Source organism: Microtus ochrogaster, chromosome 5 (genome assembly GCF_000317375.1).
Source record: "Microtus ochrogaster isolate Prairie Vole_2 chromosome 5, MicOch1.0, whole genome shotgun sequence".
Classification (NCBI taxonomy): Eukaryota; Metazoa; Chordata; class Mammalia; order Rodentia; family Cricetidae; genus Microtus; species Microtus ochrogaster.
The window spans coordinates 57,677,830-57,699,551 of NC_022012.1; the positions used below are offsets into that span (position 1 = coordinate 57,677,830).

General features: G+C 37.6%; 1 protein-coding gene across 1 annotated transcript in view; it reads right to left on the bottom strand.

Moving 5' to 3' along the window:
- Nucleotides 1–16,423: 16,423 nt before the first annotated feature.
- Mei4 (meiotic double-stranded break formation protein 4) overlaps nucleotides 16,424–21,722 on the bottom strand; it is a 161,554-nt gene continuing 156,255 nt past the window's right edge. The window contains exon 5 of the mRNA XM_013346371.2: nucleotides 16,424–17,486. Within this exon, the coding sequence (XP_013201825.1) occupies nucleotides 17,220–17,486 (267 nt within the window). The 3' untranslated portion in view covers nucleotides 16,424–17,219. The remainder of the gene's footprint in view (nucleotides 17,487–21,722) is intronic.

Sequence of the window (21,722 nt, forward strand, 5' to 3'; positions counted from 1 at the left end):
GTAGGAGCTTAAAACTGTTCTTGAGCACTGATCCTAGCATACAGCAGGACAGGGTTGGGGAGGGGTGCTGGGGGGCTGGGTCGTGCAAAAGAAAGACAGCCCTGCAGCAGGAGCTGGGCGAGGGGGGGTTTGTGCTCTCTTCCGGGACAATCCGCCCCTGGATAGCACACATTCACCTGTCCAGATGGGATTCCTCAGCAACTAAACAGGGCACCCCGGTAGCCCAATCCATACTATATTTTTAAACTGAATCTGCTAATTTATAGAGAACTGTATTTACATCATTTTTGCCTCTTCAATTGGTAGTGCCCCCTTTCTCTCAAATTAATGCTTTTTTGACACGACAGACATGCTTTACTGTCTCCACCTGTCAGTGGGTAGTGCCAATGAACTAAAGTTAAGATTGAGATTCAGTAGACCCATAGGACCCAAGGCTGTATTTCCAAGAGTACCTTGATGGGCATTCTATGGAGCATTTATTTGGGTAACTGTTCAAAGAAGGGGCAAAAAATAAAAATAAAACAAAACCCACGAGATACTTGCAGGGTATTTATTAGAACTATCACCAGATGAGCTAAGGAGACAGAAAGTCTCATGTCCAATGGAGGCTATCAGCATTACATAGTTTGAATGTGCCAAACACTACCACTGAGGAAGGAGAGAAGACTTCTTTCCTGAAGCATGTTTATGCAGGTACAGGCAATTCTCTCAAGGGGAGCAAACAAACCTCTATGGGAGCAGAGTTCTTAAGCAGGATATTGAAAAGTCTATTATATTGATGCTACACTGCACTCACAATATCTCAGCAATATGGTTGCTTACACAAACTTCATAATGACAATACCAGTTGACATGCCATTAAAGAAAGACATTTCAGTAGGCTCCATCCCTAGATGGAGAGCTGTAGGCAACCTCTCTTTGAATTTATTTCTAAATTTTTCATGCATATGCTTATACTAAAATGAATAGTTTTTATCTTCTGTTTTATCTAAATCATACATAGAATTTATCACTTATGTAACTCATTAAAATATTATTTGTTCTTTAGGGTAGGACATGCTTCTTTATTCTTTCATTCAGAGGTTAAGAGAGGAAGTAGTCTTCTCCAGAAACAAACCCCAAGTCATTTAATCCTAGTGGTCAGCCTCAAGCTCAAGTACAAAAAAACAACAATGGACTCAGTCGGTGATATGCAAATCTATACATACACACATGCACGTGCACACACACAGAATACAAATTCATGCATATATACATGTGCATGTATATGTATAATATTATGTTTTTTTAAAAAAAATAAAAAAATCATCTGTGCATTCTTGTAAATCTCTGTATGAAAGAATAAAGAAGCATATCCTATAATAAAGAATGATTAATATCTTAAGGTGTCATGTAAGTGATAAATCCAATGTATGTTTTAGGTAAAACAAATAATTAACAGTAATCAACCAGAATTTTTGAACCCCTGGGCAATAGTCCAGCAGGGGATGGTGAGGAAGCCTTTTCAGCAACTGAGGCCATGGAGAAAATGACAGCTTGGAGCTGGGAGAATGAGGATGAGTCTGGGTATTTAGAGAATGGGGCTGTCAAGGTCTATTAATAATATGAAGACTTAAAAATAAATAGAAATCAATGAGATAATTAAGGAATTTTATATGAATGACCAAAACAGACTTTCTTTTTGTGAATAGTTCTCTAGAATTAAGATGCTGTTTACATCATGACAAAGTGGTCCAGGTTGAAGAACACTGAAAGCAGAATTTTCTTACATGCTTGTCACTGGTGAAGGTATCTATTCCTAAAGTCTTGAAGTGATAGATACGTTGGGGAATTTGGGGAGAGTGGCTATGTGGATTTCTTTTTTGTTTGTTTGTTTATTTTTTTTTTAGTTGCTGAAAAAAAAAATTCCGCCTCCTCCCCTTTTCCCATTCAGAAACTCTATAGTGGTGTAGTAGGTGAAGTGGGACTGCTTTTCATCCCGGCCGCCCTGCTAGTTTACACCCGAAATAATCACACAAAAACTGTATTCGTTTAAACACTGCCTGGCCCATTATCTTTAGCCTCTTATTGGCTAACTCTCACATATTAGTTTAACCCATTTCCATTAATGTGTATCGCCACTTGACTGTGGCTTATCAGCATGAGTCTAACCAGCATCGGTCTCAGTCAGGAGAACCATGGCATCTGCCTGACTGTGCTCTTCTTCCCAGCATCCAATTCTGTCTTTCCCGCCTACCTACGTTTCTGCCCTATTAAAAGGCCAAGGAAGTCTCTTATTCAACCAATGAAAGCAACACATCCTACACCATAGTGGTTATCACTAAAATTAACGTTTCTGCCTGGAGTGGAGTTTCTCAGTCTGCTTGAGGCTTTTAGGTCATTAATTCTTTAAACAAAATTCTGAAACACTTTATTGCCATATGGAATTGTTCCCCAGAAATTTCTAACTGTGTTGTTGTTTATTTATATTTCCACAGATTGTAGTGGCATTTCATTTGTATTTTAATAATTAAAGCTTGCCTAAAAATCAGAGAGTAAAACAGCTCCAGTGGTCAGTCTTACAGACCAGCCTTATAGACCAGTGGTAAAGCACATCTTTAATCCCAGTAGCCACATTAGTTGTCATAGAAACCGGGTGGCATATGCTTTTAATCCTAGTGGTGCATGTCTTTAATCCCAGCCTAAGAGAGAAACATAAAAGGGGAGGAGACAGCTCAGAGGCTCAGTCTCATTCTGAGATTCCTGGAGGCAGGATCACCATTTTTGGACTTAGATCAAGGTAAGAGTCAGTGGCTGCCTTCTTTGCTTTTCTGACCTTCAGGTTGAAACCCAATTTCTGTCCCTGTGCTTTCATTATCACACCTCCTTAAATGCATTACATTATTCTTTTTAATTTTACTATATGATCAAGTGATACAGACGTCTTTATAGTTGCCCGTTTTTAGTGATTTCCACATCTAAACCATTTGAGGATGGAATTTGTTATTGAAATGTTAAATGTCTTATGGCAGAGGTTAAATTAAGGTTGTTTACTAAATCCCATTCTTATGATTGATTCTTGGATGATTAGTCTTTTTATTTAGGATTAGAGTTTATTATTTATTGTTATTTTGCCAAATTTAGCAGAGGATATTTGACTAACAGTTAACAGAAAACATAAGGATTGGAGCAATTGATTCAAATTCCACATGCTCGCATTTGTGTGCCAACTTCAAGTACATCTGTGAGCAAGAAATCTGTCTTTGAAAATAAAACTGATTTCTGATGAGAGGCTAATTCTGTTTGACTCCGACTCAATAAGAAACATCTGCTCAGTGTTCCTGACTCTCTTTGAGAGCTCGCCACCACTCACTAAGTCAGAAGGCAGAGGTAATTATCTCCCTCATGTTTAAAGGCAGCATTGACTACCCATAAACAGAATTTTCTTTCCTGCTTCCTTTAACCTCAGCACCTGTTGGTCAGTCTGCCCAGTGAATCTTCCTTATGGCTGTCTGTGTAGATAGTGCTGCCACATGGGTGGTGCCACAATCTTTAAGCAGGGAAACACATCTGCACTGCTCATTGCAATCGCTCTGCAGCCTTGGCTCTCTCTTTCGTAACTAATTATTTAGAAAGAGATATGTTCCCTCATCTGAGTTTCCATTGTACTAGATTTACAATTTAAATATCATTATCCATTGATTCATTTATTCTTTTGGTATGGTTTGAATATGAAGTGTGTACCAAGGGACTCCTATTTGAAGACTGTGTCCTCCATTGTTGGGGCTATTGAGAAGTAATTGGAACACAAGAACAATGACTTGGTTAAAATGTCTATCCAGGGATGGTATGGTCGATAAGCAGCTAAACATACTTGCCATACAATCCTGGTGACCTCAGTTTGGTAGCTGGAATCAGTGAAAAGGTGGAAGGAGAGAACGGGCTCAGCAAATGGTCCTTTTACCTCCTCCACATCTGTGTCATGGCACATGTGTGCACACGCAAACACACACATACAGAGAAAAAGAGAAATAGATAGATAAATAGATAGATAGATAGATAGATAGATAGATAGATAGATAGATAGAGGAGAGAGAGGGAGTACTGATAATAATGATAAATAAATAAACATTTTAGAGAGATCTATCCATTAGGAGGGTCAATGATGCCAAGATGAATAGTTATATGTTAACAGAGGTTTCTGTTCCACACAGTCCTGCAGCCATTCAGTTAAAAAAAACAAACCACAACAGAGGCTTACATTAATTATAAACTGGTTGGCCTATTATCTCAGGCTTCTTATTAACTCTTATATCTTACATTATTCCATAATTCTTGTCTGCATTAGCCACATGGCTTGGTTACCAGTGAGGCATTCTCATCTTGTGCCCTTTGCATCTGGGTGAAGACTGCAAACCGGGCCTTTCCTCTTCCCAGAATTCTCCTGTACTTGTTGCCCTGCCTATACTTTCTGCCTAGCTACTGGCCAATCAGCATTTTTTTTTTTAAACCAGTACATGTGACAAATCTTTACCGAGTACTGGATTATCTTTAAAGTGAAATCTTGCTCCTGAACCTTTCTTGTCTCTTTTTGCTTAGTGGCCATGGTGAGGTGAGCAGTTTTCAACAGCTTTATCCTTTTGCTGCTCATGATGTTCTCCTGTAGCATAAACCTGAAGTTGAGGGATCTGGCTGATCATAAAAACCAAGACCATGAGACAAAAAGAAATCCTCTCTTCGTTTAGACTGTTGCTATCAGACATTTATCACAGAGATGCAAAGTGATAAGTGCTCCCTTCTAACTCCTCAGTCCCATTCTCTCTCCTCCATCACTTTCTTCTTTGCCTTTTCTTCCTTTAAAGGCTCGTGAATATGTATTAATTTATGGCACCAAGAAATTCTGGAGTGTGACAGTAATAAGTTATTTTTAAAGGACTTTCGTTAAGTAACTTACAATTAACAATTAAACCATAAAACGATCATATGGAAAATAAGTGTCAGCATAACTCAATGGAACAGCCTCTTAACTCAACCTTCTGCTTCTATTTCCTGAACCCTATAGTTTATTTTTAATATGACAGACAGATGAAGTGCAAATGTGGATTAAGTCAGGTCACTTCTATATCCAAACACTTGGATGGCTTCCCAGGACTCTTGACTCCTAACTCTTCACCAAAGTAATGTCCCAGCATAGAGAAGTCTACATGGTTTACCACAGGACTCTGATCGATGTGCCCAACACCAGAGTGGATGTGATATATTAAATGTATTTTAAGAGTTCTCAAATACATTCCTGTTTTGGCGACTCTGCACATATTCCCCTTTCTTTAAATTGACTTTCATTGCATTTTCTTGTGATCAGTTCTCACTATGTATAGGGTCAAATGACATTAATCCTTTTCCATATCCATTCTCTTACTGCCACCTTCCCACATTAATAATTCACTAGAGTTCTTCGTCTAGGGGAGGGACCATGCACAGGAATCTGAAGACTAGAGCTCGATTTGACTTTCAAGCATCCTCTCTGAGGATTAGCTTTCATAACATTGACTGTGCATGCCAGCAGCCAAAGAGGAAAAACAATCAGTAGTCCTACCCAGTTGTGATGCCTGTGAATCACAACATGGCCAATATAGCAGGATATCTCTAAAGGTACGACAGTGGCACTTTCATTTTGGAGGTAACCAACAGCTCTGTAATTGGACTTAAAATCTGCTCAACAGGAGGAAAGCTTGCTTCGAACTGGAAACATAGTGGCTCTGGTCATCTTGTGTATCTCAGAGAAGAACTTAGTGCTGCCAATTTATCTAATTCCTAACTACAGCCTAAATACTTATCCTCATACCTGCAGGTAAGTGTAGTTTCTGCCTCTCATCAACTATGCTTCTCTCTGCAGAAGACATTTTAATTCCAAAATAAAATTTTAAGTCATTTATGATCATATATTTGTCCCTAAATGTTATGTGCCTTCTAAAAATTCTCTTTTTATTGGGAAAAGGTTCACTGCCGGTCATATTTTAATTACACTTAAGCTGCCATTTTAAAAACTTATCAGAAGACAACACTGCAAACGATATTTTAAATCCTCCTTATTTACCACAAATGCTTGTTATTTCTCTGAATGATACCTAAGCAGCTTTGAGAGAAAAGAATCTATTAATATCTCCAAATTTGCATTTTATAGCAGTTTTCTCAATGCTTCTGCACAGTACAGCAGCACACATTTGACAGGTCACAGACAACCTATAAAGAAGCTGTTATGAAATATAGAAAAGAATAAATGGGGTATTTGCCTTTACTTTAAAATATCATATTTGGGGCCTGACATAGCTACTATCTGCCCCAGACATGGTGCTCATAAAAAAGCCTACTGGCCCATGATTTATTGATTAGGAACCAAATTTCTAGGAAAAGATAGTCATAGTTTACTCTTTAAATGGGTTTACATCATGTTATACAATATCTCACCAGTGAATACACTTCAAATACATTTGAAATGACATAACCTATATGAAAATTATGCCACTCTACTTTCTAGTTCATTACTTGGTTTAGTTTATTATGGTTGTAGAAGTTTTTGTTGAGATGTTGTTTGTCAAGGTAAATACTGTAAATAATGCTCAAAACAGTATTAGTTAAAGCACGTGCGGGCACACACACACACACACACACACACACACACACACACACACACACACAATATGGGGGGGTCTAGGTAGGTTTAACATATTACTGATATCTTCCTATACCTTTCAGTATCAGGAATGATAGAAATCTTGATAAAATATTTAAGTGAATTGCCAGTGTCTCAGATGGAAAAGAGATTGTGATCAATTGTATAAACAAAACGATCAAATGAGATTTAACTTTAGATTGTTGCAAACAAAACAAAGCCAAAAGCAAACAAGCACAAAAGCAATTGTGCTTTTCAGAACATGCTACACATTCCAGTTGCTGATCACATTAGTGCTTTGTTTAAGATGGTTTTATTTTTCCCTTTTTCTTTTTTCATTTTTTAAAAATGGTGTTTCTTATCATCATAGACATGATTTACATCTAATGACCTGTTTGATGATTGCTAGTCTATTCCTGCTCCTTCTTTGCTAGCTCAAAGTCAGCATCATTCTGGACAGTGAGGAGAGAAGGAAATTGTATAACATGTGCCAACATTCCCATCTGAAGTATTGGATAATACTGATGTTTTTGAATATTGAAGTTTGTTTCATTTTGGATTAATAATCATTCCCTTCCACACATATGTTGGACTTTCTCTTGAGAATTGAATTAGAAAAACAATTTCTGTAGTATAGGATAGTCTTATTTTGCTATGAGTATTTTGCAGGTTTTCTTATCAAAGTTTAAAACTGAACTAGAATAAAAAAGGGAAAAACAGGAACAAATTTTATTCTCCAATGGCATCTCAGTATGATCTAATTTTGTCTTGGAAATACCCAGAAATATGTAATGAATACATAAAGGTCACTTATAAATGGTCATGCTTGTGCTTCAAGATCATTTTGTCACGATGCTCCTAATTTCCTGTATTCACTGGGAAATAATTTTAATTGTAAATAAAATGTCACCCTGACATAGTTATAGCCCAATGTTTGTCAGGTATGTTGTGTTCCAAGGATATGGATCAAAGTCACATTTAACTGAAATTAGTTTTAAAAGTTTAGTTCATTTTAAAGAACAACTTTAAAGGAAAAAATCTCCATATTCATAACTACATTACTTCTTCCCTTAGAAATGTTTAACTGTTTGGATTTTTCAGTATTCTTTACAGTGCAACATCCACCATGCTTTTGCATTTTCCCTACTGGCTTGATGTTTTTTTACAATTGTTAGAATGCCAGAAATTTTATTTATAAAAATGAAAGTCAAATTACATTGTATCTTTTTTCAGGAGGGATCCAGCCTAGTTCTTATGTGATCACCTGCTCACCAGTGTATTCCACTTGTAAATATTGACTTTGTAATGTATGCTTTTTGACATTCTAATGGATTTTCCATATTCCTTCTGAGTGGTAGCTTGGCTTGATGATAGTCTTTCAAACTATTAAGACATTCTGGCATCATTCTGTCATAATTGATCAAATTTACTGTGATATTTTCTTTGGCCCACTTTAAATATAATCCCTTGCAATGAAATACTTTCTGTATGGTAGAAGAATTATTCACAGGTGCGGGAGGGGGGACTAATCTGTCTTTTAAATGGAGCAAAATGTGAAGAAGTCTCTGCATATAGAGACTATAAAAAGTAAAGCAAAATTAGGTTGTGTCTTTATTTTATTTCCCTTATATTTGTACGCTAATGATTTTCTTGTTTTGGGAATTCATTTCTTCACTTTCTTGAGTTGGCAATAAATAGAGGTGTGGTTTTCTGTAGCTCCAACTCTAACATGATGGAGCAGTCAGTATGGTGCTGCCATGCTATTGTGCAATACTGGCTGCTTGAGGCTTTTACACTCAACTGTGTCTTATAGGAAAGAATATACATAAGTAAACTGTTATGGCTCAGCAGTCAGGGAAAATCACCTAGACACAGCGTGGAAATCCTTGTCCATTCCTTCTTTGTCTGAATAATGCCCGAATCTATGTCCTGTCTTTGGAAAATGATGCTTCCTTTCAGATACTAAAGGAAGGGAAATAAATAGGACACTCCTGTCACTGATTTTTATGTAACTCTTGGTGCAGGACTGTTCTTCAGTGACATTATTAAAAATAGAACAAGTGAAGATGGAAAGCATTCGGAGTTCCCAACAACAGTCTGTTGAGAAAGAAATGACCATTTGTAAAGAGAGTATAAATTAGAATGTTTTAACTAAAATGCATTTTATATATGGAATGATGTTTTTCCTGTGAACAAAACCTCAGCTTAATTCATAGTGAATCTGATATGATTTTTCTGGGTGCTTTATTTGCAAGTATCCACAATTTGTAGCATTTTTCTCAACAAAAAACACTTTTCAAATTTCAGCTCAGCATCTAGAAAACCAGCATCTAGAGAGAAGACAGCTGCACGAGAAAACACAGCAGCCAGGCATCCAGGTTTGCACTTCTGTCTTAATTCATCCACCTTATGATGTAAAGGTCAGAAGTGGCAGCAGCTTCTTCAGGTGTGTATTCGCCTACTCCTCTGTGTACAGCTCCCTCAAAGCTTAATAGTTCCATCCCATGGATGATGGGGCATATTACCACTCCAGCAACAACTACAGTGTTTCCAGTTTCCACATGAGGGTGAGGAAATCGGGAATATGCTTTAAAATCAACAAAGTGATATTATCTGCAGTCATTGATCATTTACTATGTACCAGAAATTCCTGCTTCCAAGCTTTTCATGGACTCATCTTGAGTGTTAAAATGTTAAGGGCCAATTCAGAGCCAACTTACATTATTTTAAAGGTAGAAACAGGCCAGGCTATCAACTAACATGTTATTATAGCTCACTCATTAATAGTTTTTGAATGTTTGTCATGTATAAACAAACTAGTGCTAATAAATTCTTATAGTCAATCTTCTGAAATTTTTCACAGATACAAATAGGATTGTCTGACTGATTGACTAATGGACCCAATGGTTCATTTCTACCTTAAATATGCTCACATGCTCCACATGAGACCAAAGGATAAGTAGTACTTCATCTGATGCCTGTTGACAGAAAGACAGATTGCTTATGACCTTGAAGTTAATAGGTGTAAAACACTACCTAACTCGGGTTTTCTTAAGGAAAAATGAGGTCACAATTCAGATCCAACAGGGATGCAGAATGGCAATGACAAGTCAAGGAAGGACATAGGAACTGTGTATAGAAGTCCTCTCCATGGTGTGAGGATACTTGGAATCTATTATACTGCACCCTGTCTGTTAATAGAAAAGGAGTTTTCTGGACATATCACTCTCTTCAGAGCTCATTGACTCTAGAGTTATAAAGAGTGGTTCGCCTGTGCAGCAAGATCAATGAAAAAAAAATACATTGCAAATTATGAAATCTGAAAAGGGCTGCTAATTAAAAGTTAACTTATTAATTATCATATTCATTTAGAGTCCACATTAAATAGAATTTAAAATAAAGTAGGAAACCATATCTTGGTATGGTTAGGTAGTCTATTTTGAGTGCAGAACGCATGAATAAAAAATATGAATAAATAAAATACAAAAGACATCTTAGCAGGGTGGTGCACACCTTTAATCCCAGAACCAGGGAGGCAGAAGCAGGAAGATCTCTATGAGCTCGAGTTCAGCTTGGTGAACAAAGTGAGTTCTAGGATAGCCAGGAAAGTTACATAGAGAAACTCGGTCTTAAAATACCAAAAGAAAAAAAGTCATAGCCTCACTGCTTTGACTACGGGCAGGTCACTTAACTTCCTTACTACTTAGTTAATGTGTGGCCAACTGATCTCATAATATTGACTGGGATTGCAGGAAGATTGAATGAAGCATACAGGTAGATGTTTGGAATATATTCTGATCTCTAACGAACATTATAGAAAGGCTTGATCCTCTTGGTGACATTTTCACTAAAGAATTCACAATGTAATTTATGTATGTCACTTCACATGAAAAAACCTATAGTGAGATTTTACTTTTGAAAATATTAATTATGAACAGAAGGAATATTGCCAAATTAATTTTACAAGGCCACAGTAACCCTGTTACCTAAACTATGTAAAGATTCAACAAAGAAATAGAATTACAGACCAATTTCCTTCACAAACTTTGATACAAAAAACTTTTAAAAAATACTGATAAATTAAATCAAAGACCACATCAAAAAGATCATTCAGAATGATCAAGCAGGCTTCTTCCCATAGACACAAGGATGGTTCAAAAATTCGTCAATGCAATCTACCATATAAAAAACCTGAAAGAAAGAAAAACAGATGAACATCTCATTAGATTCTGAAAATCCTTGGACAAAATCCAACACATTTTTCTGATAAAAGTCTTGGAGAGATTGGAGATATAAGTAGCAGACCTAAATATAATAAAGGCAATTTACAGCAAGCCTATACCAAACATCAAATTAGATGGGGGAGAAACTCAAAAACAATTCCACTAAATTTGGGAACAAGACAAGATTCTCTATTCTCTATTTGTTCAACATAATACTTAAAGTTCTAGCTAGAGTAGCAAGACAAGTAAAGAAAATAAAGGGGATACAGACTAGAAAGGAAGAACTCAAAGGAATGCCATTTTGCAGATGATATGATGTATACCTGAACCATCCCAAAAATTCTACTAGGGAATTCTTACAACTAATAAACACTTTTATCAAAGTGGTGGGATATAAGATTAACTCACAAAAAATAAATAGCACTAAAATCCAGAAAACAACACCCTTAACAAGAGCCACATAATATAAAATATTTTGGTTTAACTCTAACCAAGCACATGAATATCCTGCATGATAAAAACTTAAAGTCTTTGAAGAAGTAAAATTGAAAAAGATATAAGACCACTAGATCTCCCATGCTCATGAATTGGTATGAATGATATAGTATGGAGTAGCATTCCAATTGTACTTTAATAAATAAAGACTGCCTGAAGATCTGAGAGTAAAACATTCCCACTGGACAGCCTTACAGACCAGGTTATGGTAATACATACCTTTAATCCCAGTAGCATATTAGTTGCCAAAGAAACCGGGTAGTGCATGCCTTTAATTCCAGTGGTGCACACCTTTAAACCCAGCCCTAGAGAGAATATACTTTTAGGGTTGAGACATTTTCAATCCACTATCCAGGTAGGTGCCAAAAATCATGTCTTCAGTTATGTGTTGTCATGGTAAATGACTTGGCTCCTTATAATTTACCCAAGGTATATACTGTGACCAATGAGATATAATTCTTTTAACTTTTTCTGAGAGTGACGCTAGCAAAGACTCCTTGTAAGGGATGACATGGAGATTTAACTGGCCATCATCTGTAACTAGGCAAGGTCTCAAGCGTAGGGATTGGGACAACAACCCAGATACAAAACTTTCAATTTGCAGTATGTCCTGCCTTCATGGTGTTCTGGAACTGGAGTCTAGCAGAATCCTCATCAAAGAGACCAGAGAGACTTCATTCAGCAACTGATGGGAGCAGATGCAGAATACCACAGTCAAACATTTGCAGAATTTGGGGAGCCACACAAGGGAGAAAGTGGAACTATTCAATGAACTGGAGGGGTCAGGGACACCAAGAGAACACAGTCCACAAAATCAATTGACCACAACTCATGGGGACTTGTAGACATCAAGGAGTCTGTGGGATCTGACCCAGGTCCTCTGCATTTGTGTTATAAATGAATCGCTTGGTGTTCTTGTGGGATTCCTACCAGTGGGAATAGGGTATCTGTGACTCTTTTGCCAGTTTCTGGGACCCTTTTCTGCAGGGATCTGCAAGAATACACAGTAGATGACAGCTGATATTTATAAAGTTGACCCACCAGAGGAACAATTTATCAGACGATGATAAACCCATAAAGATGGTTTATGGGTCCATTGCCTATAAATATTGTCTGTTTCTGCCTGTAATTTTCTTGTGTGATACCCTGGTCTCCCCACCAGCCCTAAAATAGCCATGGAATTTGTCCCATGACCTTGGCAGTGTTTTCCTTACTTTGGGGGCACTTTTATTTCTTTACTGACAAAAGGATGACTTTCCCCACACTGTGTAATTCTGATGAATAAACAAACCCTCATAGTTGACTCTTTGTTCCAGCAAACAGCGAGAAACTTGTAAACTTGTTCTCTATAATTAACTAAGACGACAGGGCAAATTAGCTAGAATAAGAGTTTGTGTATGGATCGCAAGTTAGACTTTTCACAGATTATATAGAAGGACAGAATTGCAGATGTCTGGTTTGTTAAATCAAGGTCTCTTAGACACAGAGGGACAAGCATTTCTTGCCAGTTTCTCTAGCCAGGCCTGGCTCATAATAGAGACCAACAGCCATCCCCTACTAAATTCCTTAGCAATGAACACTCTGCAGAAACTTCCAACCTCAGTTTATGGTACAAAATTCAAGGCTCAGTTAATTAATTGTTCAATTTTAAGTCCTAAAATTTATATGGATAACAAGAATAGCAATCACCCAGTTAACCAATTCCAAGAGAAACAGCTTTATATGGGAAATTTTTCACAAAAAGCCAGGGCCACAGAAGACAGTCTGACCTCATAGTCTTAATAAATTTGCAAGTTTCCCTCCTTGTACTCTGGGGCTGCATGCAGGATAAGAAAATGTATCCTAAGGTTTGGGACAGACCTTGCAAAAGAATGACAAAAACACCCAGCATTCTTCATTCTGCCTGTGTGTTGCCATAGCAAATGGCTCCTTATCATTTATTCAAGGAATGCACTGGGACCCTGAGATACAGGTTTGCATTTTTTTTTTTTTTTTTACTTCCTAACGTTTGTGGTTAAATGTGTATATAAGTCATGTGAACAGAGAATGAAGAAGAAATTAGGAATGAGAATTAGGGCTAAAGATTTAGAATTGGAAAATTGGAACAGGAAAAAGAGAACAAGAAATAGAAAGAACTTGACCCTCAGATCACACATCTGAGTCTTTTTGTTTAGGTAGATAAGAAATTTTCCCTATGTCCTTGCTTCTTGGAGGCATTCTTTTGGCAACCCTGAGTGCAGCCTTGGGAGCTGGACTCCTGACCTGTATCACCTTTTCCTCTACTGCTTGCCTCATCCAGCCCTGTTGGAATGGTATGCACCTGGTCTTATTGAGGCTTGTTATGCCACGTTTGTTTGCTTTTCCTGGGAGGCCCGACTCTCTTCTAATGGGAGATGGATGAGGAGGTGGATTTTAAGGAAAGAGGGGGGAGGAGAGACTTGAGGGGAAGGGAGCTGAAACTGCAGTCAGGATGCAGTGTATGAGAAGAATAAAAATAAAAGAAAAATGTATTAATGTTGAAGTGGGAGTTTTATTTCTATGATAGAGACAGGGTGATATCTTCATTTTTAATTTCAAGTATGTTCCTCCACTGAAAGGCTCCCATCAAGCCAGGAAAGACACAGAAGTTCCAATGCCATCTGGTATTTAATAATAATGAGTAATTAAATTTACATCTTGGCCTAACCATTTAGGCATGCCTTCAGAAAATAAGCACACACATTTTCCTAATAGTAATAGATACTGCTTGTTCTTTACACTTTAAACCTGAAGACAGATGCCATTCAGAGAAATATCACAGTATCACTTTTTCTATGTTATAAGAAGACTTAGTGATGCTCCTGTCTTCTCTTGCCTTCCTTCGCCTCCTATTTATACCATCTACAATGTGTTCTTATTTGAACTCCACTGTTGTTTCAATATGTCAAGAAAGGCCTATTTCAAAAAAATGTATGTAGTGCCGTTTGACAAGCAGAGGTCAAGTAAAGGCCTTACATGCATTTCCAGATCTCAGAAAAAGGTGTGAACAACAGCTGCCTAAATAAAGCTACTTTGGGAAACACATCACTGATACATTTTTTTTCTTTTTTCTTTCTTTTTTTTTTTTTTAATTTTCGATACAGGGTTCCTCCGTAGCTTTTGGTTCCTGTCCTGGAACTAGCTCTTGCAGACCAGGCTGGCCTCGAACTCACAGAGATCCGCCTGCCTCTGCCTCCGAGTGCTGGGATTAAAGGCGTGCGCCACCACTGCCCGGCCTATCACTGATACATTTTAAATTAATTAGTTCTGCCCATCCTGTTCTCTAAGAGGCAGCCATGAAAACATTTTCTTACTCCAAAATGTGGTTTAAAAAATAACAAACATGGGATCAAGGAGACAGGTCAATTGGTAAAACACTTGCCTCACAATCATGTCTTGCATAAAAAAACATGAGATCAAGGAGACAGGTCAATTGGTAAAACATTTGCCTCACAATCATGTCTTGCATAAAAAAAGTCATGGTTGCATGTGCCTGTAATGCAAACATGGCAGAGATAGAAGGTCCCTTGAGCTTGATGACCAGCTCATCTAGCCTGCAAGAGACCCTGTCTCAAACTACACAAAGAAACAAAACAGAACCAGAAACACCTAAAGAACGCCTGAGGAGTGACACTCATTGAACTTGGGCATCTACATCCATGCACGTACATGGAAGGATACTTACATATACACACATACACATATATAGCCATGCATCGTACTTGGAAAATAGGATCACACTATTGATTCTTGACATGGAATAGAGATATTATTCTTCTGACTGAAAAAAATAGTTTGATTTTGAAGCCAGTATAAGCTATGCTCAAATGTATTATTTATTTTCATGTCTAAGTTTTAGGAGCTAATGGTAATCTATATGTGGGTATCTGATCTTGATCTTTTCATGTTTAAGGAGTTAATATCTTTTATTCTCAGGAAATGTTAGTCATAGCAACATACAAGACAATCAGATGCTGGAGTACTATTTGTGTCTATGCCACTTAAGTAAATATCACCAATTGGAAATGTCAACTAGATTTCATTGATTCTAAAAAATAAGAAATATTTAAGTACCTCAGCTACACTTAGTAGAGTGTCAGTTTCCAAGACCAGTGTCTTCTGTTCTGTTTAGACTTTATCAAGTAGCAAAATAAAACACCAAACCAGTATAGCCCACTCCTCTTGATAAAAAACCACATTTAAAGGGGATAGTAAGTGTTCCAGTCCTCTAGCGGCCTGACTCTGGAGTTCCTCTAGAAAACATGACCATCCACAGTCATCCCATGACCTGCTCAGTATCCTGCCTGAATGCCTGGGACAGAAAGGCAGTGTCACCACCACATAAAATTGAAGAAAGAAGAGTTTCTTTAATATCATTAATTAAAGTATATATTTTTAAAATTAAAATATACTCAAATCACTCCCCACTCCCTCTTCTCCCACAATTCTCTGAGATACCTTTCCACCAACTCCTTCCGTGTTCCCCCTCATGTTGATAGCTTCATTTTCTTTATTAATATCACATACATTTCTAGATACATTATAAGTATCCACAACCATATAACTATAACTAGCTGAGTCTGTTCTTCGTGTGTGTATGTGTGTATATATGTGTGCGTGTGCCTATGTGTGTGTTGTTTCAGGGATGAACACTCTGCACTGGATAACAGATAAGGGTGCCTATCGCTGGGGTCAGCTAATTCTCCCTCTCCCAGCAGTCACCATTTGCATTGAGGTCTTATCTAGGGGTGATCCCCAGGAAACTGTCCCCCTTCCATGTCCATATGTCCATTGATTTGGCCATTTTCTGGTCTTGTTTATGCAGTCATTTCTAGGAGAGATTTTTTATAACACATTTCCTGGTAAATAATTCCAAAAATAATTATGGAAGATGATATAATTTTATATACATTATAGAAGAAAATAGCAAAGTTTATTTTTTAGTGCTAATGGCATCTGGAAATGATAATTAACTTATAAAACAGAATCATACACAGTTAACAAAGGAAAGAAAATTACATTATATTTTCTTTAAATTGCACTAAATAGGAAAGTACAAAATGTGCGCTCATTAAGCTTGTCTGGTATAATTTTAATAACTAAAATTAAGTAAAGGAATTTGGGTAATGGAAAAATTCAACCCAGTACTTGTAATAAGTATAAAGTGTATTTCTTAGAGGGTATTAAAATTTATAAAAACATCCCTAATGACTTAACAATATGCAACTTTACTACATTTTAACAATCATAGGGGCAATAATGTTTTTAAGCAATAGAAAATTTGTTTTAAAAACAGACATTTTAAGAACTAATTAACACTTCAAAAGTACTTAACAAATATGTTGATTATGTAAAATTAAAAACCGTTGGTTTCCAAAGCCCTTTCTCCTTCTATAGAACTATCCTTCAAGAGGAAAATGACATGACTACAATTCCATAATAATTTCTATTTTTTACCATTGACTTAAACCTTGTATTAAAGTATGTTAAATGACAAAAGTTTAATCTGTATTTGATTACAATTTTTACATTTCTATCAGATGGAAATCTTTCACAGTTTACTATATATTATGCGACAGACAACGGTTGGCTCATTATAGAGAATATTGCTAGACTACTGAGTGAAGTAAGATACAATACATGAATATACGGGGCATTGTCAACTGAAATTGCCTAATTGTGATACAGAACAGCGATTCATCGTCGTCTATACAGAAGGCTAATCACTAAATTGAGTTAATGGTTAAGGTTGGTCAATCAATTTGAATTACTCATTTAAAAAATATCTTTGTAAAGCTTAAGCCCACTGTTTTCTGATACATGGTAGACGGCTAAGAAAATGTCCCCTCACCCGTCTCCATCTCGGCTGAGGTCAAGAGGATGCCTAGTCTCCATAAGTAAAAAGTAAGTAAAGGGAATGCATCTGAAAGCTGGAAGATGGTCTCGTCATGCTTCTGAAGAAACGCTTGGATTTCGGGGCTGCTGTGATCAATGTGTAAAGTGGGGTCTCCCTGGGTTTCCTGTTGAAAAAGCTGCTCCAGAATCCAGAACAGGGAGAAAATATTTTCATAGCGAGTCACATCATAATTGCCTTGACCCTACGAAGAAACAATAAAATTCATGAAAACACTGTGTGGGTCAGATAAGAAAATGCTTATATAAGATTATATTGTCAGGCAAAAGAGAAGTGTCTGAATTGGTTTAAAACTTTATGTCTTCCTGTCCCCTTGGCCATTGGAATGATGAGAGGACTAGATTGGTGCAGTGGGGAGAAAGAAAATAAACATTTAAATGACTTTGAAAACACAATAAAGGATTTCTTTCTTTTATATTAAATTTTTTAATTTATTTTCTATCTTGAGTGCAATTTTCCTCCCTCTTCTCCTCCCTTCCTTCCCCCCACTTTCACCCTGTTTCCCCAATTCACTTTTCCTGTTCAGTAAGGGGCAGGCCTCCCCTGCATGTCAACAAAGCATGGGATATCAAGTTGAGGTAGGACTAGGTTCCTCACACTGAACCTATTAGAAAAGAAAGTGGGAAAGAGCCTTTAACTCATTGTTTCAAGACACAACTTCCTGAACAGAATACCAGTAGCACAGCACTCAGATCAGCAATTAATAAATGGGACCTCTTGAAATTGAAAAGCTTCTATAAGGCAAAGGACACCATCAATAGGACTAAATGGCAGCCCACAGAATGGGAAAAGACCTTCACCAACTCCACATCTGACAGAAGACTGACGTAGTGATATTTCATTTGTATTTTAATAAATAAAACTTGCCTGAAGAATAGAGACTAAAACAGCCACCCTGACTGGCCTTACAGTGTAGGCAGTGATGACATACACCTTTACTCCCAGTAGTCACACTAGTATGCCATAGAAACAGGGTGGTTGTTGTAATATGAGTGGCGGGGCTGCGTCCCCAGCACCCTGGCCGCCAGTGGTGCACTTCTTTAATTCCAACAATAGAGAGGAATATAAAACAGGAGGAGACAGCTTTCATTCACCTGAAGATTCCTGGAGATAGGATCACCATTTTAGACTGAGTTAGAGATAATAGCTAGTGTTTTGCTTTTCTGACCTTCAGTTTGAACCTAAAGACAATATCTGTCTCTGGGTTTTAATTAATTGTACTATAGACAGATCTCCAAAATATATAAAAAACTCAAGAAACTAGACATCAAAAAACCAAATAATCTAATTTAAAAGGGGTACAGAGCTAAACCAGTGACATCGGGGGAACCAGGTTGCTCATGAATGAGCTCAATCACTTCAGGTGGGATGTCATTGGATTGTCAGAAATGCATTGCACAGGAACACAAAAACTTTAGCAAACATAAACAAGATTATAGACTCAAGTGGAGAGGGAAAATACACAAAAAATGAAGCTTTAGTGCTATCCAGTTTGGCCCAAAAATGTATGCTCAGGTACAAACCTGTAAATGACTGAACTATATCAGCCAGATTTTAGATAATAACACATCAAGGTTTATGCACCAACAGTGGAAGCAGAAGGGGATGCTATCAACAGTTTATACACAGATTTACAAAACAAGGTCAGCAGAGTGCATAAGAATGACATACTAATCCTTACAGGTGACTTCAATGCAAGAGTGAGATCTGGAGAAAGAATGGACTATAACATCATGGGAACAAACGGACTTGGACAAAGGAATGACAGAGGAGAATGATTGCTTGATTTCTGCAATGCAAATGATTTGTACATAGCCAAGACAAAATTCAAGTAGGCCAAACCATCAAGATGCTGGAAGTGGGAATGCCCTGACAAACGTACATACAGCCAAACTGACTATATTCTGGACAGCATTCAACTGAAACTTAGGAGAGGCATGCCAGGCATAATGAATCGGAAGATCAATCGTAAACAAAACATGAACCTAGCTGTACGGAAATAGTATAAGAGAACCACTGAAAAGAAGATGAGGGAAACCATCAAACAACCTTTTGCAAATATAGAAAGTGAATGGGAGAAAGTCAAAAGAGCTATATGAAAAGATTCAAAGGAGATGCTTGGTTATGCAAAAAGGGCAATACCAGTAGAATGGCTTAGTGGAGAGACTATCAACTTGGCGGAAGAAAAGAAGGAAGCTAAAGAGCAAACAAATAGGCAATCCACAGACAGCAAAACACCACAACTATCTGTTCAGGGAGGTCAAAAGAAGAGCGAAAAAGGATAGAAAGATGTGTATACAAGGTATATGAAAAGAGGTCAAAGAGGCTAGACTCCATAACAAAACACATCTTGTCTATGAAGCTATCAGACAGATAACTGCCAGATATGCTCCTCAGATTCAGGTCATTAAAGATAGAAAAGATCATTTAATAACAAAATCAGGGAAAGCAAAACAAAAATGAAGACAATACTTTGACACCCTATATAGTGACCCTAATGCTGTCAATGTAGACTATAACGAGAAACACTTAGGCAGACACTCAAACAGCAGAGACAATGAGGAAATGTAAATATTGACAGGAACAAGATACAGGAAGCTACCAAGAGAACAACAGGTAGAAGGTCCCCAGGAGTGGATGACATCATGGTGAAGGAGCTGGAGGCAGCTACAATAGGTTCCGGGGCTGAGGCGCTTCTCAGACTCTTCAGAGAGATATGGGAACATGAAGTGATTAACACAAAATGGAAGCATTCAGTTGTTGGGGAGAGGGAGGTTGTTCGTTCTAGGCCTACTGACTAGCTTAGACCCAAAATAATCACACAGAAACTATATTAAATAAATCACTGCTTGGCCCATTAGCTCTAACTTCTTGTTGGCTAACTCTTACATCTTAATTTAACCCATTTCTTGTAATCTGTATATCACCATGAGGTCACTGTCTACCAGCAAAGTTTCAGCACATCTGTCTCTGGCAGCTTGATGGCGTCTCTCTTTCTGCCTTCCTTCTCCCAGCATTCAGTCCAGTTTTCCCTGCCTACCTAAGTTCTGACCTATCAACAGGCCAAGGCAGTTTCTTTATTCATTAACCAATAAAAGCAACACATAGACAGAAGGACCTTCTATACCACTCTGTTATAATTTCCATACACAAGAAGAAGGACAACCTGGACTGCTCAAATTACAGGGAAATTAGTTTGTTGTGCCATAGCAACAAGATCTTCTCCTCTATTATCTTGCAAAGGATCAAGGGCAGAAAACAGAGGAAATGCTAGCAGAGGCCCAATGTGGATTCAGAGTTAACAGGAGCATAATTGATCAGATCTTCATTTTGAGGCAACTGGTAGAAAAATGTGAGGATTGTGGAAAAGATTTATATGTCTGTTACATCAATTTCAGGAAGGAATTTGATAGCATTTGGATAAAAGAACTTTGGGAAACAATGAGGTTCTACAATTACCCAGAGGAAATCATAAGAATACTAAAGAACACCTATAAAGATCCCTTTGCATTAGTCAAAGTCTGTGGAGAACTAAGTGATCAGTTTAAGACAATCATAGGAGTGCTGCAGGGATGCATCCTCTCACCACTACTCTTTAATATATTTCTGGAATTAACAATAACAACAGCTCTGGAGGATGAGGAGATTGGCATGCAGATAGGTGGTGTAAAAATCAATAACTTGCATTTCACTGCTGATACAGCACCGCTTGCTGAAAGTCCAAATGTGTTGTAGGCTATGGTAAATAGAGTGGTGGAAGTCAGTGAAAACCTTGGTATGAAAGTAAACATTGAGAAGACTGAGCTATGACATATGGGAAAGGCGTACAAGGATTTTAACACTGTAATAAAGAATCAAGTAAACAGTCAAGTTTGTCCATCTGGGAGGAAACTTCAGTTCGAAGAGGGAACTATTTCAGATGCCAAAAGGCAGATAGGGATAGGGACAGCTGCATTCCAGGCAGTAAAAGGTTAGATCAGCAAGAGACAAAATGGCAACAACAAAATTACAAGTATATGAGACACTTGTTTGAGCTGCCATCTTTTCAACTCTAAAACCTGGGACAAACAGATGCTCCTCAGAACAGTGGCTGAATGTGTTTGAGATAGCATGTCTCAGGAGGATTCTAGGCATCACATGAAGAGAGAGGCTTCACGATGATGACATTAAGAAACATCTCCATCTACAGAAGGAAGTAAACAACAAGATACAGCAATGGCACCTAGATACTTTGGCCATGTTATAAGAATGAATGATGGCAGTAACCCAAAGACAGCACTGCTTGGAGGAATGCACTGGAAAAGGCAAAGAAGAAGGTCCAGAAAATGCTGGATAGACAGCATAAAGGAAGACTGTGGAACCTTGGGTATGACATTAACATAAGCATCTAGGACTTCCCAGGAAAGGAACAACTGGAGAA